This window comes from Vulpes vulpes, chromosome 10 (assembly GCF_048418805.1).
Source record: "Vulpes vulpes isolate BD-2025 chromosome 10, VulVul3, whole genome shotgun sequence".
NCBI classification, from domain to species: Eukaryota; Metazoa; Chordata; class Mammalia; order Carnivora; family Canidae; genus Vulpes; species Vulpes vulpes.
Genome location: NC_132789.1, coordinates 91,766,540 through 91,787,782, shown reverse-complemented (window position 1 = coordinate 91,787,782; position 21,243 = coordinate 91,766,540). Strand labels below are relative to the sequence as shown.

Here is a 21,243-nt window from a genome sequence, read left to right as displayed (position 1 = left end):
CTAGAGCAGTATTCTTAAATTGCATTTTATCAATGAAATAATGTGATTTGAGTAACAAGTACTCTTTAAAAAGTTGCTGCAATTGCTGTAGTTGTTGCTGAAGTATAGGGGAAAATTCGCTCTTTGTATTATTTCTAGAAGTCCATGAGTTGGTAGTTCGACATTTTAGTAATTAAGAAAAGTAATGTGTTATGCTCCTTCGAGTATGAACGTACACAGGTTTTTATTTGGTAGTGTTAAAATAATCCTTTTTTTCTGTGTGAGTTTTGAAGAGAGTGGTACTTGGTTTATATTGTATGAGGCATACCCAACACTTGTTTAATTTAAAATACGGATGATTAAAAAAAACATTTATTTTGAAACCTGCAATTTTTGAGATATCTGTGCTAACTGTACGTCTCTTCCTATATTTTTGCTTTAGGCGTACAAGATCCCCAGCATGAGAGAATTATTACTGTGTCTACTAATGGAAGTATTCACAGCCCAAGATTTCCTCATACTTACCCAAGAAATATGGTCTTGGTATGGAGATTGGTAGCAGCAGAGGAAAATGTATGGATACAACTTACGTTTGATGAAAGATTTGGGCTTGAAGACCCAGAAGACGACATATGCAAGTAAGTTATACTTAAAATTGAAACAGAATGCAACTGACCTACGAAGTCTTTCAAGTTGCTTCATTTTAATGATGTGATTTTAAATGGCATCTTTTGTTCTTTATATTTTTCTGATGATCCAAGAAATTTGCAACCTTATTTAAGCTATGTTTCTTTTAAAATCAGAAGACACACACTGTATGTGTGCATTCATCAGTTTTATCTACTTCTGAAAACAGTTCGAGGTAACTTATAGCACGAAGGACATAGAGAATCAAACAATCTGAAATAAGGGATAAAGAAAATCCAAATAAAGGAATGCAGTTGTGCCAGAAAACCTAAGTTATGATCAGTGCTAAAAATTTTACATTTCAGCTTCCTGACAGCCAGTCAGTAAAATAAACAATAATTATTTAAGAGAAAACACAATATTCATGGGTGCATACTACCTAGGTACACATACGGGTGCTCACACACCATGCACACAGGATTAAAGAAACTTGGGTATTTCATAACAAAAAAGAAATGCAATTCTGAAAGGAGACTTAGAAGTTTAAGCTAGCTATTGTGGTTTGCCAGGTAGAAATTCATCATAATTCTCCTAGAAGCATTCATGAACCAAAGTCAGCTGGAGTATTTCACCCACGCAAAAGACCACCTACTGTATGTCATACAAATATTACTCTTTAAATCCTGTGTGAATACACTTGTCAAGGTTGGGTGGTCTTATTGAAGACTTTTCACTTCAATGGCATTTGTATATCATGAAAATATTTTACTTAAGCTTCTTTGTGGGGTTGTGTTCTCTTTGATACACAAGTTAAAAGAGGATTTGCACTTTATGGTATATTACAGATAAATATTTCAATACAGATGAAATAAACTTTGTACTTACTGTCATCACAGTTTGTATCTTTAACATTTGTATAATGACTTTTTTTCCCCACATTTCTTCTTTCTGTGACTATGCATTTCATGTTATTTTTTTTCCCCCTTACATCTGCAATCTTTGAGAACTAGCAGCTATCCTAGCTATCTCTAGAGACTGTGTTATTCAACCCTTCATTTTATAGGTAAGGAAACAGAGCAGAGAAGGAAAGCAGTGGCCCTAGATCTCATTCATATCTTATACCTAAACAAATGCTAAAATCCATTTTTCCTAACAGCCATGTAGATAGTTTTTCACCATGCTAGTATTCTTTTCATATGCAGTATTCCATGTTCTTATTAGAAATGATGGAGTCTTTAAGATTTTTGCCCTCCGTGCAAAGGAGCATGTTAACCTACCGCAGTTTTGTGCATGCTGGTCAAAGACAGGGGTCTCCTGGGTCAAAGACCCCAATAACAGAGTAGCCAAAGTATTAGCCCTTCTTGGGCCTCTTGCCTTACTTCCTGTTCCTACAGGTCATTGCCAAGAGGGCCACTGAACACCTGCACATCTAGTGGGTTGTGCTATAGGAGAGACGTTCTATGTGTGTGTGTGTGTGTGCATAAATAGTTATGTGTATATGTGTATAAAGTGTATTAGAAGTTAACACATCTCCTGATTTCCTCTATAATTTTACCACATGTACATTTCCCTATGTACTTTCCTATAAAAAGGAAGTTGGTTATTTTTTTTTTTTTTTTGCCTGTTTCGAGATACAGATTAGTGGAATAATACTGTATTTGAACGGAACAATATGATGTTCTGAGGTCAGTTCATGTAGATACAGATAATTTATTTGATCATTTATTGTCCTTGATGCATAGTATTCCATTGTACAAATAGTCACCTTTCTTTTTTTTTTTTTTTTTTGTTTTACTTTTCTTTCTTTTTAAGATTTTATTTATTCATAAGAGACACACAGAGAGAGGCAGAGACATAGGTAGAGGGAGAAGCAGGCTCCTTGCAGGGAGCCCGATACAGAACTCAATCCCCAGACCCCGGGGAGCCACCCAGGCGACCCTTGTCTGTTCTGCTTGATGGATGTTTGGCTTGTTCTCCTTGTCCAGAAGTGCAAGAAAAAAAATTGAGTCTTTATAAGAATCATTGCTGTTTTAACACATTTATCTTTTCAACTTTATTGGGTAGAGTTAAAATGATTTTAAAAGTGACCCAATTTACACTTCCATCAACCATATGCAAAAATTTCTATTGTACCACATTCTCAGCAACCTTTTGGTTGTCATTCTTTTAATTTTTGGTAGTATGCTAAGTGTAAAATTGTACCTCGATGTTAATTTTTATTTGTTTCCTGCCTACTAATGAGGTTGAGAAATTTTCATATTATTATTGGCTACTCATATTTCCTCTTCTGTGTAATGTCTGCTCATGTCTTTTGCCCAGTTTTTATTAAGACTGGCGATTTAAATTTTGCTTTTCATATTTAAGTCTTTGATTCATCTGTAATTATTTTTGTGTGTGGTGTGAGGTTTTTCCTTAGGGTATCCAGTAGTGTCCCAGCATCATGTACTAAATAATCACTGTTACCCCACCTAGTGATATGCAAAGCCACCTAATTCATAATAAGATTTCTGCATATGATCTGGTCTGTTCCAGGGCTCCTCGTTCTGTTACCTTGCTCAGTTGTGTCCATCTGTGTTCCAAAATGACGCTTTCTTAATTACACACATGTAGAAGCTATGTGATAGGGCAGTCTCACCTCATTTTCTTCTCCTTTTGGAGCATCCTTGGTATTTTTCTTTATTTTTTAAAAATAGGTTGTCAAGTTCCTTGAAAATTCCTGTTATTTCATTGCAACAGCATTGGTTGTATATATAGATCATTTTGAAGAGAATTGACATCTTAATAGAAGTAACTTTCTATCTTTGAGAATTTTATGTTTCTTCATTTATTCGGGTTTTCTTTATTGGCTATACACTTTTCAAATGTTCTTCTCAGATATGTTATGCATAATTACTTAGATTTATTTCTATATTTTCTATAGACTTGCTAAGATCCCTTCTTGAAAAACACATTTCTAATTGTATATTGCTGGTACATAGAAATATAATTGATTTTTTAGTATTGATTTTTTTATCTGGCAAACTTGCTATAAGCTCTGTTATTTATTTTAATAATTATCCTGGGAATTATTTTGGATTGATGCAAAAAATTGTATAATTTGTGAAAAAAAAAAGATTTCTTTCTTCCTTTCAGTTCTTTTACTCTTTCTTTTACATCTCTTATTAAGTTTTTGATTGTAGGGCAGCCGGGGTGGCTCAGCGGTTTGGCACTGCCTTAAGCCCAGGGGGTGATCCTGGAGACCGGGGATCGAGTCCCACATCAGGCTTCCTGCATGGAGCCTGTTTCTCCCTCTGCCTGTGTCTCTGCCTCTCTCTCTCTCTCTCTCTCTCTCTCTTTCTCTCTCTGTGTCTCATGAATAAATAAATAAATTCTTTAAAAAAAAAGTTTTTGATTGTATTAGTAGGTATCCTTGTCTTCCTTCTAAATTTAGAGTTTTTTTAAATAAACTTTAAAATTTGGAATAACTTTAGATTTGCAGAATGTTGCAAAGATAGTGCAGAGTTTCCATATACTCTTACACAAGGTGCCTCCAGTGTTAACGTCTTTACATAACCATGCTACATTTGAGTAATTAAAAATTTGACATTCATGTAATACTACTAACTGTAGACTTGATTCAGATGCCAGCCATTTTCCCACTTTATGTCCTTTATCTCTTTTAAGATCTTTTTTCCCTGGATAAGCGTATTCCACATAGTGCTTAGTCTCTTCCAATCTGTGACAGGCTCTCTCGTTCCTTGTATTTCATGACCAGCATGAAACAGTTTTGAAGAGTATTGGTCAAGATATTTTGTAGAATATCTCTCAATTTAGGTTTTTCAGATCTTACCTCATGACTACATTGAGGTTATGGGTTTTTGGGAAGGATTCCACATAGATACTATGCCCTTCTCCTCCAATCATATCAGAAGGTACATAGAATCCACCTCACTTATCACTGGTGGTGTTGACCTTGATCACTGAGAGTGAGTTGTTCTCTGGTAAGAAAATGTCCTTTCATTAGCTACTAATTGGAGGCATGCAACTAAGCCCAGCCCACATTCAAGGAGAGAGTGATTAAGTTCCACCTCCCAGGGGTGCCTGGGTGGCTTAATGGGTTAAGCATCTGCCTTTGTTTGGCTCAGGACATGATCTCAGGGTCCTAGGAAGGAGTCCTGTGTCCGGCTCCCTGCTTAGCCGGGAGTCTGCTTTCCTCTCTCTTTCTGACCCTAACCCCCTCATTCTCTCTCTCTCTCTCAAATAAATAAATAAAATCCTTTAAAAAAAAAGTTCCACCTCCTGGAAGGGGCATATGTAAATAAAATTTGTGTCTTCTCTTTCCTTCCCTTTTTCCCTCCCTCCTTCCTTTCATTCTTCCTTCCTTTCTTCCTTCTTGCTTCCATCATTTATATCAGTATAGACTCATGTATTTAATTTAATTTAATTTAATTTAATTTTATTTTATTTTATTCTTTCTATTGCAATCCATTGCTATCATTATTTACTTTGTAGTTGAAATTGTTCCATATTTGGCTCATGAGAGTAAACAGTTTGCTGTTAATATATCAATATTGAGTATGATGATTAATGGAAAACTTTTTCTTTATTATTTCAAGTATTTCCTTTTTTGCTTCCCTAGGAGGCATTTTTTCCCTTTGGGAAAAATTTTTTATTCCTTTAATTTCTGCATTTAAAAATAAGTTACAGACACAATGACACTTTATACTTCTCCATAAATCACCTAAGAACAAGGATATTTCCTATGTAAATTCAATACCCTTTTAACATGCAACGAATTTAGTATTAATCTGGAACTATTACCTAATATATAGTTGATTTTCTGATGTTTCCCCTGATCCCAGAATGTTAACATTTATTTTATTTTATTTTTCTTATGTTTTGATTCAATAACAAATCATTTAATTATATATTGCATTTGGATATTATAACTCTTGCCTTGCCTTTTCTTGGCTTTTATGATATTGATCTTTTTGAACAGTTGAGGCCATCTGTTCTACAGCATCTTAGTGTCAATTTATTTGAATATGTCTTATAATTAGGTCCTGCTTAAATATTTTGGCCAGAATATTCTCTAGGTGATGGGCACTTCTGATTGCTCAAGTTGTCAGTTTATTCCATTATCAGTGATGTGAGTTTGATTTCTCAATCCTCTTTTACAGGCATCCTACCAGTTTTGATAATATGGTATTTTTATTTTTGCCTATTTGAAGATTTGATTGTATCTATTGTTTCTTTTAAGCCATTGTCATGTAGAAGCATATTGTTCATTTTCTTTTTTTTTTAAAGATTTTAATTTATTTGGTAGACTGAGCACCATGAACATGCACACTCCTGCAAGGAGGCAGGGTGGCAGTCACAGGGAGAGGGACAAGCAGACTCCTTTTTGAGTAGGGAGTCCAATGTGGGGCTCCATCCCAGGACCCTGAGATCATGACCTGAGCCAAAGGCAGACACTTAATTGATTGAGCCACTCAGGCGCCCCTATTGTTCATTTTCTATATAAATGTATAAAGTTTCTAAATGCATTTTTTATTGTAGATTTCTACATTCACTTTATTTTGGGTAAAAAAAAATATGGCCTGTTTGTGATTGTTTAAAATTTAAGACTTAGCTTTATTTGCTTCAGATTTTTACATTTTCCAAATGTACTGGAAAAGAGGGTGTATTTGTCAGTTTTGGGGTTCAGTTCTATACATGTCCATTTTATCAGTTTGTACAGTTGTGCTGATCACAGCAACAGTATCTTTCCTGATTTTTTTTTTTTTTGTGATGTATCAGTTACTGAGAGAGAAGTGTTAAATCTTCCTACTAGAGGATAAATACAGTTTCCAGTTTCCACCTTGTAGGCCTATCATTTTTTGCTTTGTATGTTATTATTATTTTTTTAATGATGTTATTTACTTGAGAAAGAACATGTGTGTGCTCGAGCAGGGGGAGGGAGAAGCAGCCTTCTGGGAAGCCCAGCGCGAGGCTCAATCCCAGGACCCTGAGATCATGGCCTTGGCCGAAGTCAGATGCTTAACTGACTGAGCTGTCAGGCACCCCACTTTATATGTTTTTAAATTATTTTAATCGATGCACACAAGTTCACAGATCTGATGTCGTTTAACCTTTATTAATGTTTATTTTGCTTCAAAGTATATTATGCTTTGGGGCACCTGGGTGGCAGTCGGTTAAATGACCAACTCTTGGTTTCAGCTTAGGTCCTGACCGTAAGGTCATGAGATCGAGCCCTCCATCAGGCTCTGTGCTCAGGGAGGAGTCTGCTCAGGATTCTCTCTCTTTCTCTCCCTTTGTACCTACCCTCCCTAAAATAAATAAGAAAATAAATTTTTTTTTTAAGTATATTATGCCTCATATTAGTAAAACGACATGAGGTAATTGTGATTCCTATTTGCCTGGCATTCTTTCCATTCTTTTACTTTCAACTTTCCTGTGTCCTCTTTTCCATGTGTGTGTGTTTGTGCATGTTAGCATGTATGTCTGTGTGTGTTTTGGTTTTCTCTTATGAAAGGAACATGAGTAGCATTAAAACATTCAGTAAAAGCTTTATAGTTTTACTTAGGGATTTAATCTAGTACAGTGAATCTTATTATGCATAGAATTTTGCATTCAGTGTTGACATTTATTTTGTCATGTCCTTTGTGCTCATTTTTCTGTCTTCAGGTTCCTTTCTTGCATTCATGTAGTTTATCTTCTCATTTCATTTTTCTTTTCCGTGAATTTACAAAGATATATCAGTTGTCATTTTAAAATGTCTACCTTAGGGATCCCTGGGTGGCGCAGCGGTTTGGCGCCTGCCTTTGGCCCAGGGCGCGATCCTGGAGACCCGGGATCGAGTCCCACGTCGGGCTCCCGGTGCATAGAGCCTGCTTCTCCCTCTGCCTGTGTCTCTGCCTCTCTCTCTATTTCTCTGTGACTATCATAAATAAATTTTTAAAAAAATTTAAAAAAAAAATGTCTACCTTAGAAATGCCTACTTAATATCTAAAGCTAGTCAGGATTCACCTCCATCCCCAAAATATAAAATTCCCTGGGAACATGTTAACTGCTGTGGAATGCTCACTCCCCAGCTATCACCACACTTTGTTGATAAGCCAGAGATGTGTTTACTGCTTACCATGATGACGGGGAAGGCCACCTCCATAGATTTAATAGTGTCTGGGGGAGGAAAAGCAAAGCCAGACTTTGTTGGGACTTTGAAGTTTGATTTAAAATGGATCTTTCAGTGTGGAGATTTGATTAGGATTGGGAAAGGCTCATGATATAATAGTTTAGAATCTGTTGACATAAGCCAAGCATTTTCAGGTGAGGAGTTCAGCAGTTCTGGACAGTGAACTCTTGCTGCTTTTAGTTGAAGGAGTTAATGGCTCTTTAGGGCAGTTCCTGTAATGAGCAGTAAACCATATTGCCTGAGCAATAATGAAGATAATAAAATAGTAATGTCTTGTTACTGTAACTAGCTAACTGGGTGGGGTAGATGATTTCATTCTTACTGTCAGAGCTGGTTTGGTTTTCACTACAGTTGCCCCGACTCCCGATTGGTATGTGGTAGTTATAACTCTGAGGATTTTAGTTTTGTATTTTTTAACTTTACAAGTAAGACATTGTTTTATTACATCGTATAAGCAGTGTTTCTCTGGCTATACCCATATGTCTACATTTGGTGCTAGCCATTTCTTCTTGCATTGCAGAATTTTTTTTGTAGAATTATTTTACTTCTTCCTTAAGTACAGTCTTTAGAAGTCTCTTAAGTGAAAGCCTGTTGGCAGTCAGGAGTACTTCAGTTCTTCTGTATTGAACATTTCTCTCTTTCATTTTCATTCTAAGTAGCTAGTTAGACTGGATTTAGAATTTATAGTTGTGCCTTTATTTATTTTTTTCTCAGTAGCTTGACCATACCTTCCCACTGTCTTGTGGCTACTGAGAGTGAGTCATCAGATCGTGGACATAGCCTTATGGTCTCCCATGGAGTGGTACCTGTTACAGAGGGAGACATGTACATAGCAGGGATGAGAGGGAAGGCTTGGGGTTAGGACCCAGCCCCAGGCTTCTTGTCCTATACTTCTTGTGGCAAATTATGCCCTAAACCTCTGCTCTCGTACACCAGAGCCGAGCAGATCCTCAGAGGATTCCAGAACATATTTAACTCACTGAAATCTTGATTTCTTATATTAATTTGTCTTCCAAAGAATTCTCTTATTCTCTTGACAGATCAGTATTTCTTTTAAAGATTTTATTTATTTATTCATGAGACACACACACACACACACAGAGGCAGAGACACAGACAGAGGGAGAAGCAGGCTCCCCCAGGGAGCCTGATGTGGGACTCGATCCTGAATCCTGGGACCCTGGGATCATGCCCTGGGTCAAAGGCAGATGCTCAAACTGCTGAGCCACCCAGGCATCCTCAGTATATAGTTTTTTAAGATTTTATTTATTTTTTCATGAGAGACAGAGAGAGAGAGGCAGAGACACAGGCAAGAGGGAGAAGCAGGCTCCCCGCAAGGAGCCCGATGCAGGACTCGATCTCAGCACCCAGGGATCACACCCTGAGCTCCAAGGCAGACGCTTAGCCACTGAGCCACTCAGGTGCCCCGACAGCTTAGTATTACATTAAAAACAGTTGTTTTCTTTCAGTCATTTATTCAGCAATTTTAGTTTTAATGTACCAAGAGGGTTTCTCTGCCTAATTTTATCCACCATGTGATGAGAATGTAGACTGTTACAAGTGGAATAAAGTTTTTCCTTAACCAGGCTTGGTACTCTCAAGTTCAAGTTTAATTTTCTTTTTTTTTAATGACAACATTGACTTTTCTCCATTACTGTAGAACTAATACAAATGGTGGCCACCCAACTGCATTTAAGAATTTAACTGCCTCATTTTAAATATTTTCTCAAGTTGTGAAACATAGAAGAGTCTGGAAATTCTGAATCATTTTCAGTGTATCTTTAGGAGAGGAAAGACTCAGGTGAGATATTTGACTTTTTCCCCAGAGCACTACTGGCTCCTCAAATTTTCTTTTATAAAGAAAATTATAAGAGTGAGCTGTCTTTATGCTATTTAGGATTGATATTATTACAAGGAGTAAAACATGTTGGATGCAAATTAGAGTTTATTGCTGTAACAAAGTGGCAGGATATGCAGACAGTGTGGTGGAGGGTGTGAAGTGGAACAAGGAAGGGGAAGGGGAAATATGTGTGTAATTTGCTGTAAATAATGTCTTTCAGTGTTGTCTATGTGTGTGGCTCTTATGTTAATATATGTGGGGCACCTGGGAGACCCATTTCTAATGGAAAACTTCTTTCTCTTAATTATTTTTGTTTTTTCTTCTAAATAATCTCCTCATTACACATAAGATTTTACAAAGAGATGGACCATAATGAACAACATTTGAAAAAAGATAGGTTAGGGGTGCCTGGGTGGCTCAGTCGGTTAAGCGTCTGCCTTTGGCTCAAGTCATGATCTCAGGGTCCTGGGATCGAACCCCATATCAGGCTCCCTGCTCAGTGGGGATGACCCTCTCTTGCTCTCTGTAAAATAAATAATTACAATCTTAAAAAAAAAAAGAAAGAAAAAAGATATGTTAATCAGTCTCCCCAATTTAAAATAGTGCCTCTTCTTCACCAAAACAACTAAGTTTCCTTTTGGAGCAACTATCATCCTCATCCAATTCGGAAAAATCTTAATGACAGAAATGCTAAATATGCTAAATGAAATAAACAGGTTCTTTTTCTAATTATTTAGAATTTAAAATGATCAAAATTGTTAGTTTTTCTAAAGATTTACTTACTTGAGACAGAGAGAGAGAGAGAGAGAGGGAGAGAGAGAAAATCTCCAGCAGACTCCCGCTGAGCACAGAGCCTGAAGCAGGGCTCAATTCCAGGACTCTGAGATCCTGACCTGAGCGGAAATTGAGTCAGACGCCACAAGGCGCCCCAAAATTGTTAAGTTTTTTTAATTAAAAAATCATTTGGATATTTTCCTTTCTTCCTGCTGTTTATGATAGAGTTAATGTGATATTATTTGGTCATTTATGTACTCTTACATTCAAGGAGCACTTCTTGAGCACTGTGGGAGGTAATAGGGAGACATGGTGAATAGGAGATGGCTCATGCCCCCAAGGAGCTCACAGTCTGGGTAAAGAGACAGACAAGTAAATAGACAATTAAAATAAAATGCCACCAATTCCAGAATGGTAAACACAGAGTATGGTCATTACTGTAACTGGTTATGTTTAGATTGCTGTGTTGACCATGTTCTAGCTCATACCCTAACTGTGTATCTTACCAGCAAAGATCTATAAATAAATATTATTAATTTATCATGGAGAAATTGGGATGTGGGAGTTAACCCTGCCCTACAGACGTCAAAAACTCAAATACTCATTTTTTTGTGTGTTTTACTCTAGTAGATAACTTTCAAGGACAGTATAGATTCTTTATTTCAATTTTATAATACCAGCACAAACTGTAATGAGAAAATTTTAAGGAAACAATTGTTTATGAAAATGATGTAAAAATATTGGTTAGTTCCATGGCCATACAGCTGAAGTTAAAGGAAGGCAATATGATTTATTTAGCTGATAATGTCTTCAAGGACCCGTAAGGGCATGATAAGAATTATTTTCCAAGCAGAATGTTTTCATGAACCCCTTAAGCAGATCTGAGAAAAAGAAAAAGGCACCAGTAGGGTTAGTAGTGCCACAAGCGATCTTAAGTTTTAGCACTGGGAGTTCCAACGGTGTCACATGAAGCTCCTTACCTACATAATTCCCAGCCCGTGGGAAGGTGCAGAACTGGGCCTGAGAATAAGTAGCTGGGTGTTGAACTAAAACTTAAAACTTCAGTCCTGTTCATGAGGGCAAGAAAAAGAGGTTAACCCGAAAAGTCAGGTACACTGTGGGTACCTTCCCATAAGAGCAGATAAGATTAACTTGGCATTACAGAGGTGGTTGGTTTGGCTCTTCTCTGTGATATGCTTCCTGCAACCACTGGTAAAGGGAAGAGGAACCAGATTGACTTAGAACATTCATTATGCATCTCCAGGACTTAACTTTAGGGGCCCATCTATGCCAGAGCACATGCAGGTTGGTTACTTAAGTAAGTCACTTTTCTTTTTTTTTTTTTAAGGAGGAAGGGGAAGGTGTATCAGAGTGAGCTGTGTAGGCAAACAGCAGTGTCTGTTGTTGTCCTAACTAAACAGTGGTGTAAATATTACAGCGTAGAAAGATTAGGTATAGTCCAGAGAAGTATGGAAATAGAGTGTGCATGAGGACTTGAAGCAGAGATAAGCCTCCAGTGGCTGCCAGCACCTAGAAGGCCTCGGTAAAAGTTGAATAAAATAATAGATGTATTAAAGGGGAATGAGCACTCCACGTGGAGTCACCTGGTAGTCGCAGAAGCCTGGAACAATTATCAAATGATGAATTTCCCCAGAGCTTGAGAGGCGCTGGAGGTGTGGCAAGGGGAAGGCTGTCCTGTGGGTAGGATCACACTGTGAGGAATTTTGAATAGTGAGGGCATGGATTTGCCCTTCCTTTCTTCCTTTCTTACGGTGTCAGAGGCTAAGGTTGTGTCAGATGTAGGTCGTAGACTAGTATGTGTGCTAGGAAGAGGTTGCTGACAGAAGCACACCAACCAGATTGGAGAAGTGAGGGCACCTGGAATCATTAGGAAGCATTCTGTTATTTCTCACACACAAAACTTTACAATTACATACTCTCTCAGACCTACCTTTTGCCTAATTGTTTTCTCATTGATCCAATCATAGAAAGCATGTACTCTCTCACCATTCTTCTAACCACCTTCAGTATTAAAGCTCTGGGGGGGGGGGGGGGGCGGGGGGGCTTGGTGCCCAGGCACATGTGTGCAAAGAAAATCTACAGATATACCAGTGCTTCTTATTGCAAAGATACCTTCTTTTTTGCTCCAGGCTCCAAGTCTGGGGAGGAACAAAATGACCAATTTCAACATTGCTGACATTGGATATATTCATACTAAATGCAACCAAGGAAAAACTTAGAAGGTTAAATGATCATTTTATTATAGAGAGGAGATAGATGGCTTCGCTCCGGGTTAGGCCAAGTTTACATGGGTTCTGAGAAGAACAGATGATACAGGCCGATATTGCTCAGTGTCTAGGAATAATATGACAACTCTGTGTTATACAGACCTAGAACTTTAAGACTCTTTTAGTTTCAAGTAACCACAAATAAGTAACCAGCTTAAAAAGGAAATATTTGGATTATGTTACTGCACATTTCAGGGATAGGCCTTATCCAGGTTCCGAACGATGCCATCAACTCTCTCTCTTTTTCTCTGCCTCTAAAGACTTGCTCCCTGCAATTGATTTCATTTTCAATCAATTTGTCTTCATAAAATGCAGAGGAAGCCAAAGAAGTGCCAAGATTTTAGTTCTTGCAATCTTTGAAGGATACAAACATTTTTCCTCTGAAAGTGCTCGGAGGAGTTTTGACTTGGTTTAAACCAAGTATCTATCCCTGGACCGATTAATATAGAAGGATCTAGAAGCATGCGTTACTGTGCTTGGCAGGATTTGGATTATGTGCCCATCCCAAAACCAACTGATGGACCATGATTGGTGGAAAAATGGTCCTGAAAGCAAAACTGTTTCTTTTTTTCCACCAGAAGGAGGAAGAGGTACTGGTGGTAGAAAAATAACAATCTCCACTCTCGGTACGAGGAACCACAAGGAGTTGAAGTGCAGCTTTCAAATTTACACTTCTTGTTTTTCCTACCTGCATTTCTGGCCGCAGAGTAAAATTCTCTTCAGAGTGAATTTTGCCAGTGCCCTTTCCAGCAACTCTTTTGAGTGTAGTTAGCTCAATGAATGCCATAATTTATAGTTTTGTTATCCTTTGACTTCTGTAGCAATTACTTTTGTAACTTAAAAAAAAAAAATCATTCCCAAGAGGGCTTAAAATGAAGGGTGGGGACGTGACCAAGTCTGAGATCAAGGGACTCTGCCCTTGGATAATGAGATGTTTTGGTTTTATGTTTTGAAATGTTCAAAATCAACATTTCAAGTAGAGAAAGAATGTGTCCTGTAACTCCCAAACTCGTGTCTGGCTCGCCCAGTGTCTTGTCTCTCTCTAGCCCTTTACCTTTTTTCCTGCATCTTATCCTTCCTCTTCTACTCCCAAAACCTCCTTCTCTTCTTCGACTTCCTTTTCCACTTTCTCTGCTTGATCATTGCCCAGATTCCACTTTCTTGAATTGCTTTAGAAAGAATTTTACAGTTTACACTCTGAGGATTAGGGAATATTGGAATGCCATTCTTTGTTCCATGTCTTCACTTTCAAGTGCAGTCTTGCTGCCATTGGGGTCATGGTGAGATCTCTCGTTTGAGTCATCCATTTGGCACAGCGGCTTAAGCAAGGACAACTTCTAGGACCAATGGAATACCCATATTACTAGCCAGCTAGCTAGTTCCCCGTCTATACACTTCTATACAAGAGAAACACTAAGCAAGAGCAGTAGAGCACGTCATCAATAAAGGACTTGTACATGTGCAAGTCTATAATTCTGTACTTGCCTTTCTTTTCTCAGCTATCCCATGTTTTAGGCCTTGTATCTCCAATGTTAAATTACTAACATTATTTTGCCATGTGAACTTTCAAATAACACACTTTCTTCAATTTATCTGGCCCCCTTTTGGAGAGCTAGAATGTGTTCAGATCCCAGCTCTCATGGTGGAACAACCTCCCTTCTAAAGAAGCCAGTCTTTAAATAGGCTATCTCCTCTAGATTTTACAATACAGGCAGGTGCTGACCTAGGATTTATTTTTAATTATTCAATGAAATTGATTCTAATTATTATTTGATTTCCTCTCTCAAGTTTTTTCCAGACTTGTAACTCCAAAACATCTAACTTTATACAAAAGGCTTATTGTTTTGCTGTGTAATTAACAAAGTTAGGTTAACATGCTTTTTAAAAATCTTTCCAGGTTAAAACTTAAAAGATTTCATTGCATCTGACTCACTTGTGAAGGTACAGAATAAAAATTAAAGACCACCTTCCCAGCTTCCTTGGCGGTATCGGGCATAGCTGTACCTCTATTTTCAGTAGCAGAAGTGATAGAACGAGAGTCTCCTATTCTGTGTGTACTGCAGGTGAGGTAGCATAATCATGAGTCCCAGTAGACTTCTGCAGTATTGGCCATAATGGATGCTTGGCCCCTGGCTTAAGAACAGTTGGCAAGACCTCTGTGTAGTCACAGATCTTCACCCAAAGGTGAGCAAGGAGGAGGGAGGAGACTAAGATTCCTGCCCCTGTAGAGTGAACTTTGCCTTCATGAATGCTCATTCAGAAGAGATAGCAGGTCATCTGGCGAGATGCTTATTTTTATGTACATATGGAAATATGCTCTTGCCCAGAGTAAGATGTACCTTCTTTATCTTCTATCAGTAGATATATTCAGGTCACTGATAATATAGAAGAGTGTGTTTTTATTCCATTATCAATGTCCTAGAGGAGACCACAAAGAGAGGAGATTTGTCTTCAACATATCAAGGTAATATCCTGAATGTATTTTTCAGTACACACAGTGTTAGGACTGCCAGTTTGGGAAATGAGAAAATCCAGTTGTGCTTTGCTCCATGTAGCATACTGATCACTTGGGTTTTTGGTAGGATGAATTGGCAACTTACTTATATGAGAGACTAATCTAGGAAAAGCTCTACCTTGGAACACCTGACATGTTTCAGATTCAGCTCTGACACTTGCCACTGGCTATATGGCCTTGGTAAGTTTCTTAGCCTATTTAATAACTGTATCCTTAAATTATAATCAAAGTGGGAGATTGGGTTCCAGATGAAGATTCAAGTCATTTCCAACACTGAAAGACTTGTTTCCTTAGAATATTCGCAAATAGGGGCGGCTGGGTGGCTCAGCCACTGAGCGTCTGCCTTTGGAGGCATGATCCTGGAGGCCCCGGGATTAAGTCCCACACCGGGCTCCCTGCATGGAGCCTGCTTCTCCCTCTGCCTGTCTTTTTCTCTCTCTCTCTCTCTCTCTCGAATAAATAAATAAAATCTTTAAATAAAAAAGAATATTCACAAATATATGGGGCTACTAATATTTGGTTTTACCTTTATCCAAACAGGTAATGGTTTTATAAAAGTTGTATGAAAATTTAAAGTTTAGGGTAATATTATAACTTTTCTGTTTCTGTGAAAAAAATCACTTCAGATTTTTCACAATGTTCACTGATATATGATCCTTTGAATTAAAATTCATTTTTTAATTTGACATTGGTTTTGTAGCAAATTCTTAAAGTTCTGATAAACTCCATATCGTAATCACCTTAGTAAAAACAATTATTTGGAAATGCCACTACTTTAATATAGTCCTGAACATTCTCTTGCCATCCCATACCTTTCCTAAGTGAGTAATGTCACAGATTACCTTTTCTTTACCCAGCCCCATCCATTCTCATTTTTGAGCTTTAAGAATCTTCTTCCTTTAAATTAAATTGAATATGAGAAAAAAAATTCAATGCTTAGAGGTCTCATAGGTGCTCGGTTGTTTCTTTTGTCATTTTTAAACTTTGAACTGAATAACTCAAGACTATGAAGAATCCCTAAATGTAATTGAGCCAGGAAGTTTTTGATTCACTGTGCAGCTGATAGTTATGAAGTAGTAAAGAACTTACTCATTGTACACAAGACATTTAAAACTTCACTGCCCAAGGGTTTTTCTTCCTCTAAAAAAGTTATTCCCCATAGCTGTTTCAAGCCCTTGAAAAATGTTTGAAAAAAATTTTAAATCTCAAGTACACTTTGCTCCCTGTCTGCTGAGACACACAGACTGTTTCCCCATATGGCAGCTGATTTAACCCCCCTAGGACTTTCTCACCAGAAACCCCACGCACTAACTTCAGAAACATCATCTACTTCTTGACCTTTCTATCTGTAGCTCTCCATCTCAGTCCGTCGGTTTGAATAAGCAAGCTAGTTCACGATATCAAAATATTTGTGTAAATGGAACCAGTCATAATTTATTGCTTCTAAAATTATTTCATGGGATTGTGGTAGGCACTGTTTTTGCTGAGGCATTGAGGTTAATCTCAGTGGAGATGAGGCCCGCACCTAATGTTATCCTAGCGTATTTTGAGAAAAAAATCTCTCTCATCACAGTTTACTATTTGTCTAGATTAAGAACTTCCAAATAAGTGTTGATAACGGTTGGACATCATGCTGCAAATGACGATGCTCCTCTTCTGAGCTTAGCAAAATTCGGAGACTTGTTTATATTTCTCAAGAACTTTAATAGGAGGGATTTCTTAGAAGGGAAAGGGGAAGATTCAGAGATCTACTCGAGGTTTCCCATGTAGTATACGAAGAAGGGGAAGAGAGGAAAAGAGGGAAGAAAGAAAGAAGAGAGAAAAGGAAGAAAGTAGAAAAGAAGGAAAGGAGGAAGATGACCAGAAAGCTGTAGGCTGAATGCAGACCGTGTTGCTTCTCTTATGCTCTCAATTACCAAGGCAGGTGGAGAAGCCCGGCGGATGGGTGCTGTGGAATAAATGCTACCATTTATTGAGCACCTGCTGTTTGCCATGCCCTGAACTAGATTAGTTACCTACGTGAACTCTAATCTTTCAGCACTCCTGTTTATGATAAATATCATCCCTGTTTTACAGAGGAAAACGGGCAGGGCACCAGGGTGGCTGAGTCAGTTAAGTTTCCAACTCTTGGTTTCAGCTCAGGTCCTGATTTCTGGATCCTGAGATCGAGTTCCGCACTGAGCCCTGCGTGGGGCTCCACGCTCAGTGCTGAGTCTGCCTGGGATTCTTTCCCTCTCTCTCTCCCCCGCCCTTCACTCTCACTCAGTCACTCTCTCAAATAAATAAAGTCTTAAAAAAAAAAAAAAGAAAAATAGGCTCCAAGCTGAGAGAAGTTATAAAAGTTGTTCAAATATGCAGAGCCAGAAAGTAGCAGTAGAGAGTATTCACACCTTTGTTCCAGGGTATGCTATTATATAAGAATAGGATCATCACTGTCTCTATGAGCTAGACAAGAACATCATTATCTATCTTTCCTGTTCATCATAAAACTAAATAAAAATGACACCTTGTAAAAGAGTGTAAATCGTTAGGTCATGCTGTCATGATCACAAGAACCATTTACTTCCTGTCTGATGATTTTCATAATAAAGTAGTTACCGGTTTACAACACATAATTCCATCCCTGTTTGCTGGCAATAGGAATTTATGGTCATCAATCTTTTACAGTTGGTGCAAAGTTCAAGTTTAATTGTGCTCCAGTGGCCTGTGCTGCGGTTAGGTGATGTGAGTTTACTGTCCTGTAATCAGAGATTTAATACAGGCTTATTGTATCCTCACCAAGTGTAAGGAGGCCTGAGTGACAGAGCAGGAGCAGTAACATAATCCTAGCCTTCAGGGAACATCCCAACTAGCCAGAGATACCTGGACTTAAAAGAAACACGGTAGTGTGAGATTTGGTGCTAAATTGTAAAGAATCGAATATATATGCTAAGTGTAGAAGCCCAGGCAGAAATGAACATTCTGGCAGAGGTCACCAAGGTGGCTGCACAAGAGCCACCAAAAGGTTGATATTTACCTTCGTGGACTCACCAAGAGAATGTGGCCTGTCGCCAAGATGACAAAATCTGATCTAAATATTGATTCTGTTGAACAGGGATCAGTTTCTCAATGGCAGTCTTAAATGAACCACACTCCCAAAATGCCAGTCTATAATCCACAGTTAAATGTGTCACATTTAAATGAAAAATATAATGCTCAAAAGTCTGATTTGACAGAGAAGAAAACAAATAGCCATTGATGGTTTTGTATGTGGTGTATACGGCCTGCATGCCAGTGTGGGTTTAATGGAAGTGGCATGATAAAGTAAGTCCTGCTTTTAAGGTAGATAAGCCTCACAGCGGGTGGAGAAGTGTGTGTGTGGAAGGAGGAGGAAGAGTATGGGTGAGGCTAAAGTAATGAGATTTCAGGATGAAGAGAGAAAATAGACAAAAAGATTTTGGAATGGGGAAAAAAAAAGATTGAACTGACAATTTATGGGATGGGCTGTATGTGAGAAAGGAGAGGGGCTATCGACCACTTCATAATTCATTAATCTCCTCTTCCAAAAAGCAGGTGGGGGGAGAGTGAGAGGGAAAAACTCATCCTCAGTCCTGCTGGTTGGTTCCTTGAAAAAGGTAAACTGTTAAAAGTCAGAGAGAATGATTGATAATAAAAATACTGTTTTAGTTTACTTGAGAATATGTAATTAATACTACTTTTCCAGTCCTTTATTCGGTGTATTCACCACTAGGGAGGATGAGGTATACGTGTCCTCAGTTAGATCTGAAAATCTCTAGTTGGAGACAGATTTGAAAAAGGAGCGCCTGGTGGCTCAGTCAGGCAGGAGCTGGCTCTGGATTTCAGCTCAGGTCATGATCTCAGGGTCCTGGGATCCAGGTGAGCATGCGGGCTCCTTGCTCAGTGGGGAGTCTGCTTTGGATTCTCTCTCCCTCTCCCTCTGCTCTTACCCCCACTCTCTGTCTCTCTCAAATAAATAAATATATCTTAAAAAAGAAAAAGGGGGGGATCCGTGGGTGGCTCAGCAGTTTAGCACCGGCCTTTGGCCCAGGGTGTGATCCTGGAGACCCGGGATCGAGTCCCGCATCAGGTTCCCTGCATGGAGCCTGCTTCTCCCTGTGTCTCTGCCTCTCTCTCTCTCTCTCTCTCTCTCTCTCTCTGTCTCATGAATAAATAAATAAAATCTTTAAAAAAAAAGAAGAAAAGAAAAAGGGTCAGTAAGATACCTAAACCATAGAGTTAAAACACAGCAAGTTGCATACCCAGCATTAAACTAGTGTGTCAGGTGTACACAGCAAATCAAAGTGTTCACCATGTAGTGGTTAGCATGAATTTCTAAAAAATAGTGTCTAATTTATCACCCTGAATAAAGTCTGGTGTCCTGATTGTTAAAAAGTCACTTGCAGGGGATCCGTGGGTGGCTCAGCAGTTTGGCACCTGCCTTTGGCCCAAGGCGCGATCCTGGAGTCCCGGGATCAAGTCCTGGGATCGAGTCCCGCGTCAGGCTCCCGGCATGGAGCCTGCTTCTCCCTCCTCCTGTGTGTCTGCCTCTCTCTCTCTCTCTCTCTCTCATAAATAAATAATAAATAAATAAATAAACAAACAAATAAATAAATAAATCTTTAAAAAAAAGTCACTTGCAGTTATTTTGAGAAAACTAGTCATTCTGATTTTCTGATTTGTGAATAGCCACAAATTTTCTCAAATTCTGTAGGGAAAAAAAAGAAAAAAATATTCAAGAGTATAAATATTAGTTATATAGGGATATTTCAACACCACATGTGAATCGTGACCTTTTGGTAGCCTGCTCTGTCTGCATATATAAATATGTAGGTCAGCAAATTCTGTATCTACCATTTCCATCGATCTGTCCATCTCCCTCCCTCAAGAGCCATTTAGTCCCTGCTATATATAGACCAAATACTGTGCTAAATATTGGGAGTAGACAGATTATTAGATGAGCCCCTGGCTTTCAGAAAGCATTGAAAAGTAAAGGGATAAGCATATAAAAATTATAATTCAAAATAGTAATGGGTGTGGTGGTGTGGACCATGCCGTGAAAACATCGCAGGACTCCCAGAAAGCTTCTCTGAGGAGGTCATACTCAGCCTGAAATCTGAAGGATCAGTGAAGATCTGCCAACTGATGTGGTGGAGGTAATGTTATTGGTAGTAAGAGGCATAATCAATCAGCTTTTGAAACACGGAGCATTTTAAAACAAAGGATTCCATGCTCAATATTTGAAAAATTGCCATTAGGCAATTTCTAAGTATATCCAATGAAATGTCCCGCTGTATGTGCTTGGAACCCATTAGTCATAACTTGGTGATATAAAGTACGTTCTTGACCTATGACAGGAATATTATTGCTGGAGTTGCTGTACTCACAAATGTGATCACATTTGCCATCTGGTGAAATAGCTGTCTCGCCCAGGTTGAGGTTCACAAATGAGTAAAGCCCTAAGTAGCCCACGATTACTCAGTTGCCCAAAGGCCTACAAGTAGAATGGAAAGTTGTCTGTGTTTTATCAGATCCCTGGAGCTTAGAGTGGGGGCAGGGAGAAGAGGCACATTGCTTTCTCTTTTATTTTCCTTTGTAGTTTGAAGTACTTCGGGTTCCCACGTCAGCATAATTGAATGGGTCAGGGTTCATGTCCTGGTGTCATGCAATAGGTAGACCCTGGGGACATGATGCCAAAAAAAAAAAAAGAAAGAAAGAAAGAAAGAAAGAAAGAAAGAAAGAAAGAAAGAAAGAAAGAAAAGAAAGAAAGAAAGAAAGAAAAATGTGGTCCCTGCCTTCAAAGTGCTTATATTCTAACTTTATTTTTAGATTGTTCTATGCTGTACAATATTTTAAAGACATAAAATAGTGTTTAGCTGAGTAATGTGAAGCCAGAGTACACAAAGGGGCTGCTTGTTGGACCTCAGTTTACCCATGTGTGTGATAGTTAACACGGCTTTTCAGGTAAGTTTCTGAGCTAATAAGATTTAATTTCTATTTGGTTCTATTAAATTATTAAAGTGATATTAATGGGAGATTTCTCACTCTGC

At 38.4% G+C, this 21,243-nt stretch overlaps 1 protein-coding gene across 2 annotated transcripts in view; it reads left to right on the top strand.

The window, feature by feature from the left end:
* PDGFC (platelet derived growth factor C) overlaps nucleotides 1-21,243 on the top strand; it is a 199,189-nt gene that overhangs the window by 112,419 nt on the left and 65,527 nt on the right. For both annotated transcript variants that reach the window (XM_072724914.1, XM_072724915.1), the window contains exon 2: nucleotides 422-617. In XM_072724914.1, coding sequence (XP_072581015.1) covers nucleotides 422-617 — 196 coding nt within the window. The remainder of the gene's footprint in view (nucleotides 1-421; nucleotides 618-21,243) is intronic.